This window comes from Pogoniulus pusillus, chromosome 38 (assembly GCF_015220805.1).
Source record: "Pogoniulus pusillus isolate bPogPus1 chromosome 38, bPogPus1.pri, whole genome shotgun sequence".
Lineage (NCBI taxonomy): Eukaryota > Metazoa > Chordata > Aves > Piciformes > Lybiidae > Pogoniulus > Pogoniulus pusillus.
The window spans coordinates 8,905,451-8,918,620 of record NC_087301.1 but is presented as its reverse complement, the minus strand read 5'-3'; the positions used below and the strand labels follow the sequence as shown (position 1 = coordinate 8,918,620).

The following is a 13,170-nucleotide window of genomic DNA, read 5'->3' as shown; positions in this document are numbered from 1 at the left end:
AGGCCAAGCTCATCCCCGAAGTCATTTCCCCTCATTCTCAGCAGTTGTCTCCTACTTCCAAACCCTGGAAGTGCTCCAGGGCTGGATGAGGCTGCAGGAAACTGTCCCAGACATGACTGAAAGGCTTTGCTGTCCCCAGGGGGGGTTAGGTGGCAGAGATGCCAAGGCCTTGGGGGTTTTCTCGTTGTGTGAGGAGCTGCAGCCAAAGGGTCCTCATCTGCTGCCAGCACCTGGCTGGAGCCCATTTGTGAGATGACCTTGCCCAGACCAGCACCAAGCTGCAGCCTGCTCACACTGGGGGTTGGATTCTCCAGCAGGTTCTGGCTGCTGCTGAGAGCTGCACAGCTCAGCTGTGGAGCATCCATGGGCAGCAGGAAGCCTCCAGAGGAGGTTGCCATGGCTGTGGGTGATGCAGCCAGGGGCTGGGGTTGTTTTGAGCAGCCCCAGGCCAAGTTATGTGTGGAGGTCTTGGAGGCTGACACAGAGCAAGCAGCTTGGGGAGCAGGGAGCTGGGAGAGGATGGACCTGGACTCTGCAGCCTGCTGGGACCCATCTGGAACCTTCCTCCTGAGCAGTGCTGCAGTTGCTTTGGCAGCAGAGTGCTGGTTAGAGCCCAGCATGGGCACAGCTTTGGAGAGGCCTCTGGGGATGCCCCAGCCCAAGCCCTACTCCAGCAGGGCACCCCCAGCAGCTTGCCCAGCAGCACAGTGCCAGGGGGGTTGGAAGCTCTCCACACAAGGACACTCCACAGCCTCTCTGGGCAGCCTGCTCCAGGCTCCAGCACCCTCACAACAAACAACTTTCTCCTCCTCTCCACAGGCAGCCTCCTGCCTGCCACTCTCTGCCCCTTGCCCCTTGGCCTGCCACTGCCCACCACTGCCAAGAGCCTGGCCCCAGGCTCCTGCCCCCCACAGCTCCTTCAGCTCTTGCTGCTGAGCACTCAGCAGATGCCCTCTGGGGCTGCTCTCCTGCAGCCTCTCAGCCCCAGGGCTCTCAGCCTTTGCTCCTCACACAGCTGCTCCAGGCCCCTCAGCAGCTTCCCAGCCCCCACTGCCCTCTCTGCACCACTGCCCTGCCTCTGCCCCTGGGCACCACACAGCTGGGCCCAGCACTGCACACGTGGCCTCAGCAGGGCACAGCACAGGGCAGCACAACCTCTCTTGCCCTGCTGCCCACATTCTGCTCCATGCCCCCCACCATACCTTTGGCCTCCTTGGCCCCCAGCCCACACTGCTGCCTCCTGGCACCTTGGTGTGCCCCAGCTGTGCCAGCTCCCTCTCCTCTCTGCCCTTCCTTGCTCCTGCTGCCTGCTGTTGCAAGGGACCACTCCAGGGTCTCCACCATCAAGCAGTGCTGGAGGCAGGCAAATGGAGCCCTTGAATCAGCAGCCCAGGCCTGCTGCCAAACATCCCCTTGCCAGGCAGGATGGGCAGGGGTGGTAGTCCCTGCTCAGGAGCCCCTTGCCACTCTGGCTGATCCCCCACAGAGCACACTGAGGCAATTCTGCTCTGGGGATGCTTCTAGCAGCAGGCTGGGAGCTTCCATCAGGCTGTGAGCAGCCAGGAGCACCAGAGGCATCTGCAGGCTGCTCAAGGCCCTTAGCACCGAGCAGCTCCTGGTTCACTGCCTGCCTCTGCTACTCTGCCCTGCCCAGCACTGCTTTGCCCTGCCCAGCCCTGCCCTACTCTGCCCTGCCCAGCTCTGCTTTGCCCTGCCCAGCCCTGCTCTGCCCTGCCCAGATCTGCTCTGCCCTGCCCAGCACTGCTCTGCCCTGCCCAGCTCTGCTCTGCCCTGCCCAGCTCTGCTTTGCCCTGCCCAGCTGTGCCCTGCCCTGCCCAGCACTGCTCTGCCCTGCCCAGCTCTGCTCTGCCCTGCCCAGCACTGCTCTGCCCTGCCCAGCTCTGCTCTGCCCTGCCCAGCTCTGCCCTGCCCTGCCCAGCTCTGCCCTGCCCTGCCCAGCACTGCTCTGCCCTGCCCAGCTCTGCTTTGCCCTGCCCAGCTGTGCCCTGCCCTGCCCAGCACTGCTCTGCCCTGCCCAGCTCTGCCCTGCCCTGCCCAGCTCTGCCCTGCCCAGCTCTGCCCTGCCCTGCCCTGCCCAGCACTGCTCTGCCCTGCCCAGCACTGCTCTGCCCTGCCCAGCACTGCTCTGCTCTGCCCAGCACTGCTCTGCCCTGCCCAGCTCTGCCCTGCCCAGTGATGCTGGCTGGCAGAACCCTGCTGCCCACTAACCAGCTCCTGCAGCACATCTGCTGGGCACAGGCTGCCAGCCCCTCTCTGCACACACAGCCCTGGCCAGCTCCCTCAGCTGCCCCTCCCCAGCCCTCTTCTCCAGACCCTTCCCCACCTTTGCTGCCCTTCTCTGGCCCTGCTCCAGCTCCTCAGTGTCCTTCTGGGAGTGAGGAGGAGCCCAGGGTGTGAGTTTCAGGCACTGTGCAGAGCCCAACAGCTGTGATGTCACCTCCCAGTCTCTGATGCCTCTCCCAGAGCCATCCCAGCTGTGAGTTCCACAGCTGCAGGATGGGATGCTGCAGGCAGTCAGCCCCTGAGAGATCTGATGGGGGTTGGAAGGGACCTCTGAGGACCATCCAGTCCAAGCCCCCTGCTAAAGATGCCCAGAGCTGAGCTTTGTACCTCACACCTGAGTTTCTTTTACTCCCCTGTCACCTCTGCAAAGTGAGAAGCTGAGTGCTGGCCCCAAGCTCTCCAGAGGAGCTCTTCCGTGCCACATGCTCCATGCAGCCCTGAGCTGCTGAGAGCCTCTCTCGATGCTGAAGCCTGGTGCCTGGCAGGTGCCAGGACAGGGGCAGGGACTTTGCTTGTGCTAATTGGCTGCTTTGTTTTCTGCCAGCTCCTTTAGGCACACTGAAACCCAGCAGCCAGGGAAGGAGCCTGAGCTGCAGGCATGGCAGTGAGCTGCTGCTGCTGCCTTGTCCTTGGCTTCCCTTTCCAGCACTAGGGGATCATGGAGTGGGTTGGCTTGGGAAAGACCTTTAGAGGTCATTCAGTCCCTGCAGTCAGCAGGGACATCTTCACCTAGAGCAGGCTGCTCACAGTCCCATCCAACCTGGCCTGGAATGGTTCCAGGGACGAGGCAGCTCCCATCTGCATTCCAAATGAGATCCTCTGCTGCTTCTCCGCTTACTTTCTCCTCCCGGTGGCAGCGAGCAGGGGCTGATGGCTGCCACTTTGTCACCCAGGTGATAGATGAGCAAAAATTCCTTCCCTCTGTGCCTCTCTGCAGCCTGCCCTGCTCTTCCCAGCCATGCTTAGGCTGAAATCCACTGCCAGGTCCTGACCAGGTGCATCATCGAACTCCAGAGCTCTGGAATGCTTCCCAGCTTGGGTGAGAAACCTTATCCTGACACAGTGCTGGGTGGAGGAGCTGGGTGGAGGCCCTGGTGGCTCTCAGAGGGATCCTCAGGTGGGCTGGGAGCAAGCAATGAGGCTGCTGTGGGCTCCAAACTCCACTCGCAGCTCTCTGACCTTGTGAGGGCTTTGCCAGACAAATGCATTGCAGCTTTAAAGATGCCAGCTCCAAACCTGCTCAGCAAAGCCCTGCTGGGAGAGAGGGACCACAGCAGTGGCACAGAATGTTTGGGCTGCTCTGCTTTAACCCTTTCATCTCCGGGAGGAAGAAAGGCAAATCCTTGTTCCTTCTGCAGAGCAGAACCAGCCTGGATCCACCCCTGGGTGGGATCTGCTTGGGAAGCAAAAATCCAAGGGAATGATTTGGGAATGTGAGTTACCCATGGGAAGGCCAAAGGTATGGTGGGGGGCATGGAGCAGAGTGTGGGCAGCAGGGCAAGGGAGGTTGTGCTGCCCTGTGCTGTGCCCTGCTGAGGCCACGTGTGCAGTGCTGGGCCCAGCTGTGTGGTGCCCAGGGGCAGAGGCAGGGCAGTGGTGCAGAGAGGGCAGTGGGGGCTGGGAAGCTGCTGAGGGGCCTGGAGCAGCTGTGTGAGGAGCAAAGGCTGAGAGCCCTGGGGCTGAGAGGCTGCAGGAGAGCAGCCCCAGAGGGCACCTGCTGAGTGCTCAGCAGCAAGAGCTGAAGGAGCTGTGGGGGGCAGGAGCCTGGGGCCAGGCTGTTGGCAGTGGTGGGCAGTGGCAGGCCAAGGGGCAAGGGGCAGAGAGTGGCAGGCAGGAGGCTGCCTGTGGAGAGGAGGAGAAAGTTGTTTGTGGTGAGGGTGCTGGAGCCTGGAGCAGGCTGCCCAGAGAGGCTGTGGAGTGTCCTTGTGTGGAGAGCTTCCAACCCCCCTGGATACACTCCTGTGTGACCTGCCCTAGGTGACCCTGCTCTGGCAGGGGGGTTGGAGTCAATGATCCCCTCCCACCCCCCCCCATTCAGTGCTGCTGTGAGCACAGAAGGCAGCCCCAGGCGCGGGCAGGCGGCGGAGGTGCAGGTACCGTTGACGGTGAGGGTCACCTCCCGCTCCCCCGCGCCCACCCGCGGCACCACCGCTCTGCAGACGTATTTGCCGGCGTCCTCCTGGCGCACAGACTTCAGCGTCAGCCTGTTCTCGTTGCTCAGCACCTGCGGGACAGGAGGGGCTGCTGAGGGGCACAGAAGTGCAAAACCAGGCAGGGAGGCACAACCTGAGAGCTGGGACTGGAACAGGAGAGCAGGAAGCTGAAGATGAGAGCAGGAAGTGGAAGGTGAGAGCAGGAAGCAGCAAGTGAGAGCAGCAAGCAGCAGGTGAGAGCAGGGAGCTGAAAGTGAGAGCAGGAAGCAGCAGGTGAGAGGAGGAAGCAGCAGGTGAGAGCAGGGAGCTGAAGGTGAGAGCAGGAAGTGGAAGATCAGAGCAGGAAGCTGAAGGTGAGAGCAGGATGTGGAAGGTGAGAGCAGGAAGCTGAAGATCAGAGCAGGAAGCTGAAGATGAGAGCAGGGAGCTGAAGGTGAGAGCAGGAAGTTGAAGATCAGAGCAGGAAGCTGAAGATGAGAGCAGGAAGCTGAAGATGAGAGCAGGAAGTTGAAGATCAGAGCAGGAAGCTGAAGGTGAGAGCAGGAAGCTGAAGATGAGAGCAGGAAGCTGAAGATGAGAGCAGGAAGCAGCAGGAGAGAGCAGGCAGACACCAGCAGCAGCCCTGCAGCCCCACAGCCTGCAGTGCCTCTTAGGTGCAGCATTTGCCCTCCCGGCCCAGGGGCAGGCCTGGCTCCATGGGCAGCAGCTGGCAGCAGCTCTCACCCCGGGTGTGCCCCTGGCAGCAGCTCCCACCCCGGGTGTGCCCCTGGCAGCAGCTCCCACCCCGGGTGTGCCCCTGGCAGCGGGCAGCAGTGCTCCTTACCACGCCTGAGCCTCTCTTCATCCAGACGATGGTGAGCGAGGGGTTCCCTGTCCAGGCGCAGTTGAAGACAGCATCGGAGCCCAGGTCAACCAGCAGGGACTGGGGTTCTGTGGCCATCCTGGGCCCAACTGCAGAGGGGAGAGCAGGGTTAGGCCCAGGGTGGGCTGTGCCAACCAGAGCAAGAGGTCACTGTGCCACAGGAGGCAGAGGCAGGTCTTGAGGCAGCTATGGGTCACAGCCAGGTAAGGCTCTGGAGCACAGGAGAGCCTGCCAGAAGTCGCTGCTGCAAGCCCAGGGTGACCCCAGAGCCACCTCCTGGGCAGCACTCAGAAATCATGGATCTCACCACCACCACCAAGCCTGCAGAGAGCTGCAGGAGAGCCCACCAAGCCCTGGGCACCCTGGATGTGGCACTGCCAGCCGTGCCCCCTTCCCATTAGCTGTCATAGTCCTGGAAGGACAAGCCCCAAGCATGCACCAAGCCAGACCGTGGGCTGGGGGTCCTAACTGCTGACCAGGGAAGACAGCTGCAGGAGATGTGACCTGGCTCCAGGCACACCAAGTGCAGGAGCTGCAGGAGATGTGACCTGGCTCCAGGCACACCAAGTGCAGGAGCTGCAGGAGATGTGACCTGGCTCCAGGCACACCAAGTGCAGGAGCTGCAGGAGATGTGACCTGGCTCCAGGCACACCAAGTGCAGGAGCTGCAGGAGATGTGACCTGGCTCCAGGCACACCAAGTGCAGGAGCTGCAGGAGATGTGACCTAGGTCCAGGCACACCAAGTGCAGGAGCTGCAGGTGGGTCTGCCCCTGTGGCACACACAGGCACTGCCTGTGCCTCTGGCCATGGCCGGGCACAATCGATGCCACAGGCGAAAGTGTTGAGTCTCTCCCTTAACTCTCTCCTGCTGCTGGTCAGGATTGCCTGGCTGAAAGGGGGAGCCCTGCCCTGCCCTGCCCTGCCCTGCCCTGCCCGGACGGAGAGGAGCCGCGGCCGAGGCTGCAGGCACAAAAGCCTCTCCTAGCAGGCAGAGCACACAGCTGCTGTGCCAAACGCTGCAGGGGCAGAGGTGCTGCAGCTCCTTGAGCCTGGCCCTGTGCACCGGCAGCCTCCTGCAGCCGCTCAGAGAGCCCCAAGCCTCAGCCTGCTGCATCCCCTGCTTGCCCGTCCCGCCCCAAGGGCTGCATCCCCCCGGGGCAGCGCAGCCATCAGCGGCCCTGGGCAGGCGCAGCCTGGAGGCTCCCTCCCGGGGCTGCTGGCGGCCACCTGCAGCTGCGGCGGGGAGGGGCTGAGGAGCGCCCCCCAGTGGCCAAGCGCCGCAACTACAGAACGAGGCAGGTTGGAGAAGAGCTCTGAGCTCCTGCAGCCCAACCTGTCCCCAGCACCCTCTGAGCAGCTGACCCTGGCACCCAGCGCCTCCTGCAGCCTCCTCTTCAACACCTCCAGGGATGGGCACTCAACCACCTCCCTGGGCAGCCCATTCCAGTGCCAATCACTCTCTCTGGCAGGAACTTCCTAACAACATCCAGCCTAGACCTGCCCTGGCACAGCTTGAGCCTCTGTCCCCTTCTTCTGTCCCTGGCTGCCTGGCAGCAGAGCCCAACCCCACCTGGCTACAGCCTCCCTGCAGGCAGCTGCAGGCAGCAATGAGCTCTGCCCTGAGCCTCCTCTGCTGCAGGCTGCACCCCCCCAGCTCCCTCAGCCTCTCCTCACAGGGCTGTGCTCCAGGCCCCTCCCCAGCCTTGCTGCCCTTCTCTCAACACCTTCCAGCACCTCAGCATCTCTCTGCAATGGAGGAGCCCAGAACTGGACACAGCACTCTCCTCACAGGGTTTGTGCCCTGCTCGTGCCCTGTTGCTGCCACAGTCACGGAATCCCAGCAGCGTTCCAGTGGGCAAAGCCCCTCAGGATCACCAAGCCCAGCCCAGGTCCCTGCTCTACAAGGTACCTCCTAAACCATGTCCCCAAGCACTGTATCCAAACGACCTTGCAACACACCCAGGGCTGGTGACCCCAGCAGCTCCCTGGGCTCCCTGGGCTGCTGTTTGCCTTTCTGGGGGCTGCTTCACTGTTTAATTCCTGTCCCTGCGTGCCAAGAGCAGAGCTCTGCTCCTGTGCCTTGAGAGGAGCTTCTCTGGTGACATTAATGGCAATAAATAAGGTTTCTCTCTTTTGTCTTCCCCCCTGGTCACTAATATTAACAATCACAGTTAATATCTTGCCAGTTCTCAGCTCTGCTGGCCCAGCAGGACCACCTGCCCCAGAAACACTACCCTGAGCAGGGCACTCAGAGGGCAGGAGGAAATCCTGGGTCCCAGCACCAAGTCTGAGCTGCAGGGGACCCCCCCAAGCCCTCATCACATGTCAGTGCCTGCCATGCCCCCTTGCCATTAGTTACTATCAGCTCTGCTGGCTCAGCAGGACCACCTGCCCCAGAGCCACCACCTGAGCTGTGCCCTTGGAAGGCAGGAGGAAATCCTGGGTCCCAGCACCAAGCCTGAGCTGCAGGGGAGCCCCTCAAGCCCTCGTCACCCTGGACATGTCGGTGCCAACCATGCCCCTTGCCAGCCCCAGCCATGTCCCCCTGCCACTAGCTGCCAGCAGGGAGCCAGCAGGGTACTCACAGTAGACATCCACTGTCCTGCTGATGTTTGTGCTGCCCAGGGCGTTGGTGACCTCGCAGGAGACAGGCTCTGAGAAGAAGGTGTGGTCCACGATGGTCTCATAGAAGTCTCCAGAAGCCTCCTTTATGACCTGGCCTTTCTTGGCCCACCTGGTGAGGAAGAAAGAGCATCACTGTGGTGATGGTGGTGGCAGTGGTGGTAATAAATGCTGCTGGCAGTGATGGTAGTGGTGGTAATTGTGATGGTGGTGGTGATGGTGATAGTGGTAATGGTGCTGGCAGTGATGATGGTGGTGATAGTGGCAGTGGTGGTGATGGTGATAATGCTGCTGGCAGTCATGATGGTGGTGATGGTGATGGTGGTGGAGATGGTGATAGTGATAACGGTGCTGGCATTGATGGTGGTGGAGATGGTGATAGTGATAATGGTGCTGGCATTGATGGTGGTGGAGATGGTGATAGTGATAATGGTGCTGACAGTGATGATGGTGGTGATGGTGGCAGGCCAAGGGGCAAGGGGCAGAGAGTGGCAGGCAGGAGGCTGCCTGTGGAGAGGAGGAGAAAGTTGTTTGTTGTGAGGGTGCTGGAGCCTGGAGCAGGCTGCCCAGAGAGGCTGTGGAGTGTCCTTGTGTGGAGAGCTTCCAACCCCCCTGGCACTGTGCTGCTGGGCAAGCTGCTGGGGGTGCCCTGCTGGAGCAGGGGGTTGAGGCTGGAGGAACTCCAGAGGTGCCTTCCCATTCCTACCAGTCTGAGCTCTGGGACTCTCTCTCCCAGCTGGCACAGTTGACTTTGATGAGTGAACAAGCAAAGCTTCCTGGCTCTCAGCAGGGTGATCAGCACAAATTGGCCACAGAGGCAGAAATAAACCACGCTGTTGAGATGTCACTGAGGTGACTGACCCAGAGCTGGCAGCACTCAGAGGTGGTTGCAGAGCTGTGCAGACCATCAGTGGAGTGATGCAGTGCACCACTGCAACAGGCACCACCAGGGGCTGATGCCAGTAGGCAGTGGAGAGATGAGCTGGAGCTGATCCTGCTCTTGGGGCACAGCAAGCACAGGAAGGCTCCAGGCTGGGGCAGAGTGGCTGGAAAGTGCCCAGCAGGAAGGGCCCTGGGGGTGCTGGGTGGCAGCAGCTGAAGGGGAGCCAGGGGGTGCCCAGGTGGGCAAGAAGGGCAGCAGCAGCCTGGCCTGGCTCAGCAGTGGTGTGGGCAGCAGGAGCAGGGCAGGGATTGTGCCCCTGGGCTGGGCACTGCTGAGGCCACCCCTTGAGTGCTGGCTTCAGCTGTGGGCCCTGAGTGCCAGGAGGACACTGAGGAGCTGGAGCAGGGCCAGAGAAGGGCAGCAAAGGTGGGGAAGGGTCTGGAGAAGAGGGCTGGGGAGGGGCAGCTGAGGGAGCTGGGGGTGCTGAGCGTGGAGCAGAGGAGGCTGAGAGGAGACCTCATTGCTCTCTGCAGCCCTCAGGTGTTTATGGACTTTGGTCAGATCACTCTCCATGATTCCATGATTCAATGTTTCTGTGACTCCCTGATTCTATAATTCCACAATTCCATGACTCTTTGATGCTATGGTTCCATGATTCCATGACTATGCTTCCATAATTTCATGACTCCAATTCTTTGGTTCCATAACTCTTTCTTTCTATGGTTGCACGACTCTATGATTCCATAATTCCATGACTCTATAATTCCATAATTCCATGACTCTGATTCTACAGTTCCATGACTCTTTCCTTCTATGGTTCCATGGTTCCATGATTCCATAATTCCATGCCTCTGTGGTTCTATGATTCCATGACTCCATGATTCCATAATCCCATGCCTCCATAATTCCATAACTCCATGAGTCTATGGTTCCATGATTCCATGACTCCATGACTCTATGGTTCCATGGTTCCATCATTCCATTCCTCCATGATTCCATAATTCCATGACTCCATGACTCCATGATTCCATGCCTCCATGCCTCTATGCTTCCATAATTCCATGATTCCATGCCTCCATGATTCCAGGGTTCCATGACTCCATGATTCCATAACTCCATGACTCTATGATTCCATGATTCCATGACTCCATGACTCTATGGTTCCATAATTCCACGACTCTGTGATTCCATGACTCCATGCCTCCATGATTCCATGGTTCCATGCCTCCATGATTCCATAACTCCATGACTCTGTGATTCCATGATTCCATGCCTCCATGATTCCATGCCTCCATGATTCCATAATTCCATGACTCTATGATTCCATGATTCCATGCCTCCATGATTCCATGGTTCCATGCCTCCATGATTCCATAACTCCATGACTCTGTGATTCCATGATTCCATGCCTCCATGATTCCATGGTTCCATGCCTCCATGATTCCATAACTCCATGACTCTGTGATTCCATGATTCCATGCCTCCATGATTCCATAACTCCATGACTTTGTGATTCCATGACTCCATGCCTCCATGATTCCATGACTCCATGCCTCCATGATTCCATAACTCCATGACTCTGTGATTCCATGATTCCATGCCTCCACCCCTCTCTGATTCTCTGACCCCACAACTCCATGCTTCAGCTGCACCCTGAGCCCCTGCTTCTCTGATCCTCTTCCAGCCTCATCCTCCTGCTCTGCATCCCTGTTCCTTGGCATTCCAGCCTCACTTCCCAGCTGCAGGAATATCTCAGCTTTGCCTTTTACTCCGTGTGGGTTTCTTCTCAAAGCCCTCTCCAGCTGCTGCCACCTTGCCAGAGGAGCTGCCACAAGGGGCTGAAGCCTCACCAAGGCCACCTGAAGAGTTCATTGCCTCTCTTCTTAGCCTCACACAACTGCCAGGGCTGGAAGGGACCTCAAGGACCATCCAGCTCCAACCCCCTGCCATGGGCAGGGGCACCTCACACCAGGTCAGGTTGCCCACATCCAGCCTGGCACTGACCACCTCCAGGGAGGTGGTGGAGCACAGAAGCCCCCAATGTGATCTTTGATCACATTGGGGGCTTCTGTGCTCCACCAACTCCCTGGGCAACCTGTGCCAGGGTCTCACCACCCTCAACCTGTGTCAGGGTCTCACCACCCTCAACCTGTGCCAGTCTCTCACCACACTGGAAGGCCACAATGAGGTCTGCTTGGAGCCTTCTCCTCTCCAGACTGCACAGCTCCAACTCTCTCAGCCCTCTGAGCATCCTCATGGTCATGGTCTGGACACCTTCCAGCACTTCCAGACCTTTCCTGTGCCAGGGGCTCCAGAGCTGGGCACAGTGCTCCAGGTGGGGTCTCAGCAGAGGGGGCAGAGGGGCAGAATCCCCTCCCTGGCCCTCTGCCCACATTGCTCCTGCTGCAGCCCAGGCTCTGGTTGCTCTCTGGGCTGCAGGTGCCCACTGCTGGCTCAGGTTGTGCTTCTCCACCAGCACCCCCAAGGCCTTTTGCCCAGGGCTGCTCTCAAGCCTGGCACTGCCCAGCCTCTATTGGTGCCTTGGATTGCCCCAACCCAGACACAGGACCCTGCCCTTGGTCTCGTTGGAGCTCTCCTTCCCCTCAGCTTTCACTTCCCCTTCAGAGCAGAGCTTCACTTGTCTGGGAGGAAGCTACAAAGACAAACCCTGGCAGAGGACCAGGGTTGGTGAGGGCAAAGTCCCTGTGCTGGTAGCTCCAGAGCTCCTCATGCTCTGCATCCACCCCCCCCTGTACCAGCCACCCTTGGCTCCATCTGCAAACCAGATTTGGTGGCTGCTGTGGCTCCCCCAGGACCCTTCTGCCTGCTCCAGCCCCTCTGAGCTGGGGAGCGGCAGCAGATGGGCACACAGCACCTGCGGCTGCAGAGGAGGAGGAGCAGATGGGAGCAGGGGGGAGGAAGGCAGCAAGCCCAAGGGGAGCTTGCAGGTGGTGGGAGTGAGCATTTCTGCCCAGCTGGACTGAAGGAGGGAGCTGGTTCGGGGAACACAGAATGGCTGCAAGGGCAGAGAGTGCTCCCCTGGAGCTGCTGAGGGCATGGAGCCATGGAAGGGCTTGGGTGGGAAGGGACCCCCAGAGCTCATCCTGACCCCTCCCAGGGATAAAGTCAGGGCAAGCCTCAGACATCAGAGTCCCAGACTGGTTTGGGTGGGAAGGGTCACCCAGCACAGCCCCCTGCAGCCCCCAGGGACACCCCCAGCCAGGGCAGGCTGCTCACAGCCCCACACACCCTGCCCTGCAGTGCTGCCAGCCAGGGGCAGCTCCCAGCTCTCTGGGCAGCCTGGCACAGGCTCTCCACACCCTCAGTGCCAAACACTTCTCCCTTCTCTCCACTCTCAAGCTCCCTCTTGCACTTCCAACCCCTCCCCCCTTGGCCTGGCCCAACAGCTCCTGCTCCACACTCTGTGCCCAGCTTGCTTCAAGCCCTGCAAGGCCACCAGAAGGGCTCCCTGGAGCCTTCCCTGCTGCAGGCTGCCCGAGGCCACCTCTGCCAGCCTGGGCTGCCAGCACAGCCCTGCCAGCACTGCTGTGGCCTCCTCTGGCCCTGCTGCAGCAGGTCCCTGTCTGTGCTGTGCTGAGGGCTCCAGAGCTGCCCCAGCACTGCAGGGGGGTCTCAGCAGGCACAGCAGAGGGGCAGAATCCCCTCCCTGCCCCTGCTGCCCACCCTGCTGGGGACCAGCCCAGGGCAGGCTGGGGCTGGGCTGGCAGCGCTCGGTGCTGGCTCCTGTCCAGCTCTGCACCCCCAGCACCCCCAAGTCCTTCTCCCCAGGGCTGCTCTCAGCCCTTCAGCCCCAGCCTGGGCTGCCACTGGAGGTTGTCCTGAGCAGCTGCAGGACCTGGGCCTTGCCCTTGTTGAGCCTCAGCAGGTTGCCTTGGACCCAGCTCTTGGGGCGATGCTGAGGAGGATGCAGATGAGGCTGGAAGGAAGCTGTGGGCATCACAACCTGTGTGTGCAGCACCACCTGAGCAGGCTCCTTGAGCCTTCACCAAGCTGGAGCTGCACAAATGCAACTCTCCTGCTGCTGCAGGGTGGGGAAGAGATGGTGCAGAACCCCCCGGGAGGGTCCCAGCTCCTCCTGACCTCTGCTCCTGCTGCAGACTCACTTGGACCTTCTGCCTTGTGCCCCCCACCCACGCTGGAGGGTTGCGCTTGTCCCTCGTGGCTGCTCAGCCACGGCAGGGCCAGGCACCTTGCAGCAGCTTGGGAGGGTGTCTGTGCCCTCCCACCTCTGTCTGTCTGTCTGTCTGCCCCACACCTTGCTCTGGAGATGCAGCAGCCCCCAGAACTGCTGTGGGTGCTGGAGGGTGGCCTGAGAGAGCTCCTGC

At 60.5% G+C, this 13,170-nt stretch overlaps 1 protein-coding gene across 4 annotated transcripts in view; it reads right to left on the bottom strand.

Annotated features, from left to right (window-relative positions):
* Positions 1-13,170, bottom strand: part of KIRREL3 (kirre like nephrin family adhesion molecule 3) — a 470,660-nt gene that overhangs the window by 25,701 nt on the left and 431,789 nt on the right. For all 4 annotated transcript variants that reach the window (XM_064173308.1, XM_064173309.1, XM_064173312.1 and 1 more), the window contains 3 exons: positions 7,905-8,053; positions 5,281-5,408; positions 4,402-4,528 (listed from right to left, as the gene is read on the bottom strand). In XM_064173308.1, coding sequence (XP_064029378.1) covers positions 4,402-4,528; positions 5,281-5,408; positions 7,905-8,053 — 404 coding nt within the window. The remainder of the gene's footprint in view (positions 1-4,401; positions 4,529-5,280; positions 5,409-7,904; positions 8,054-13,170) is intronic.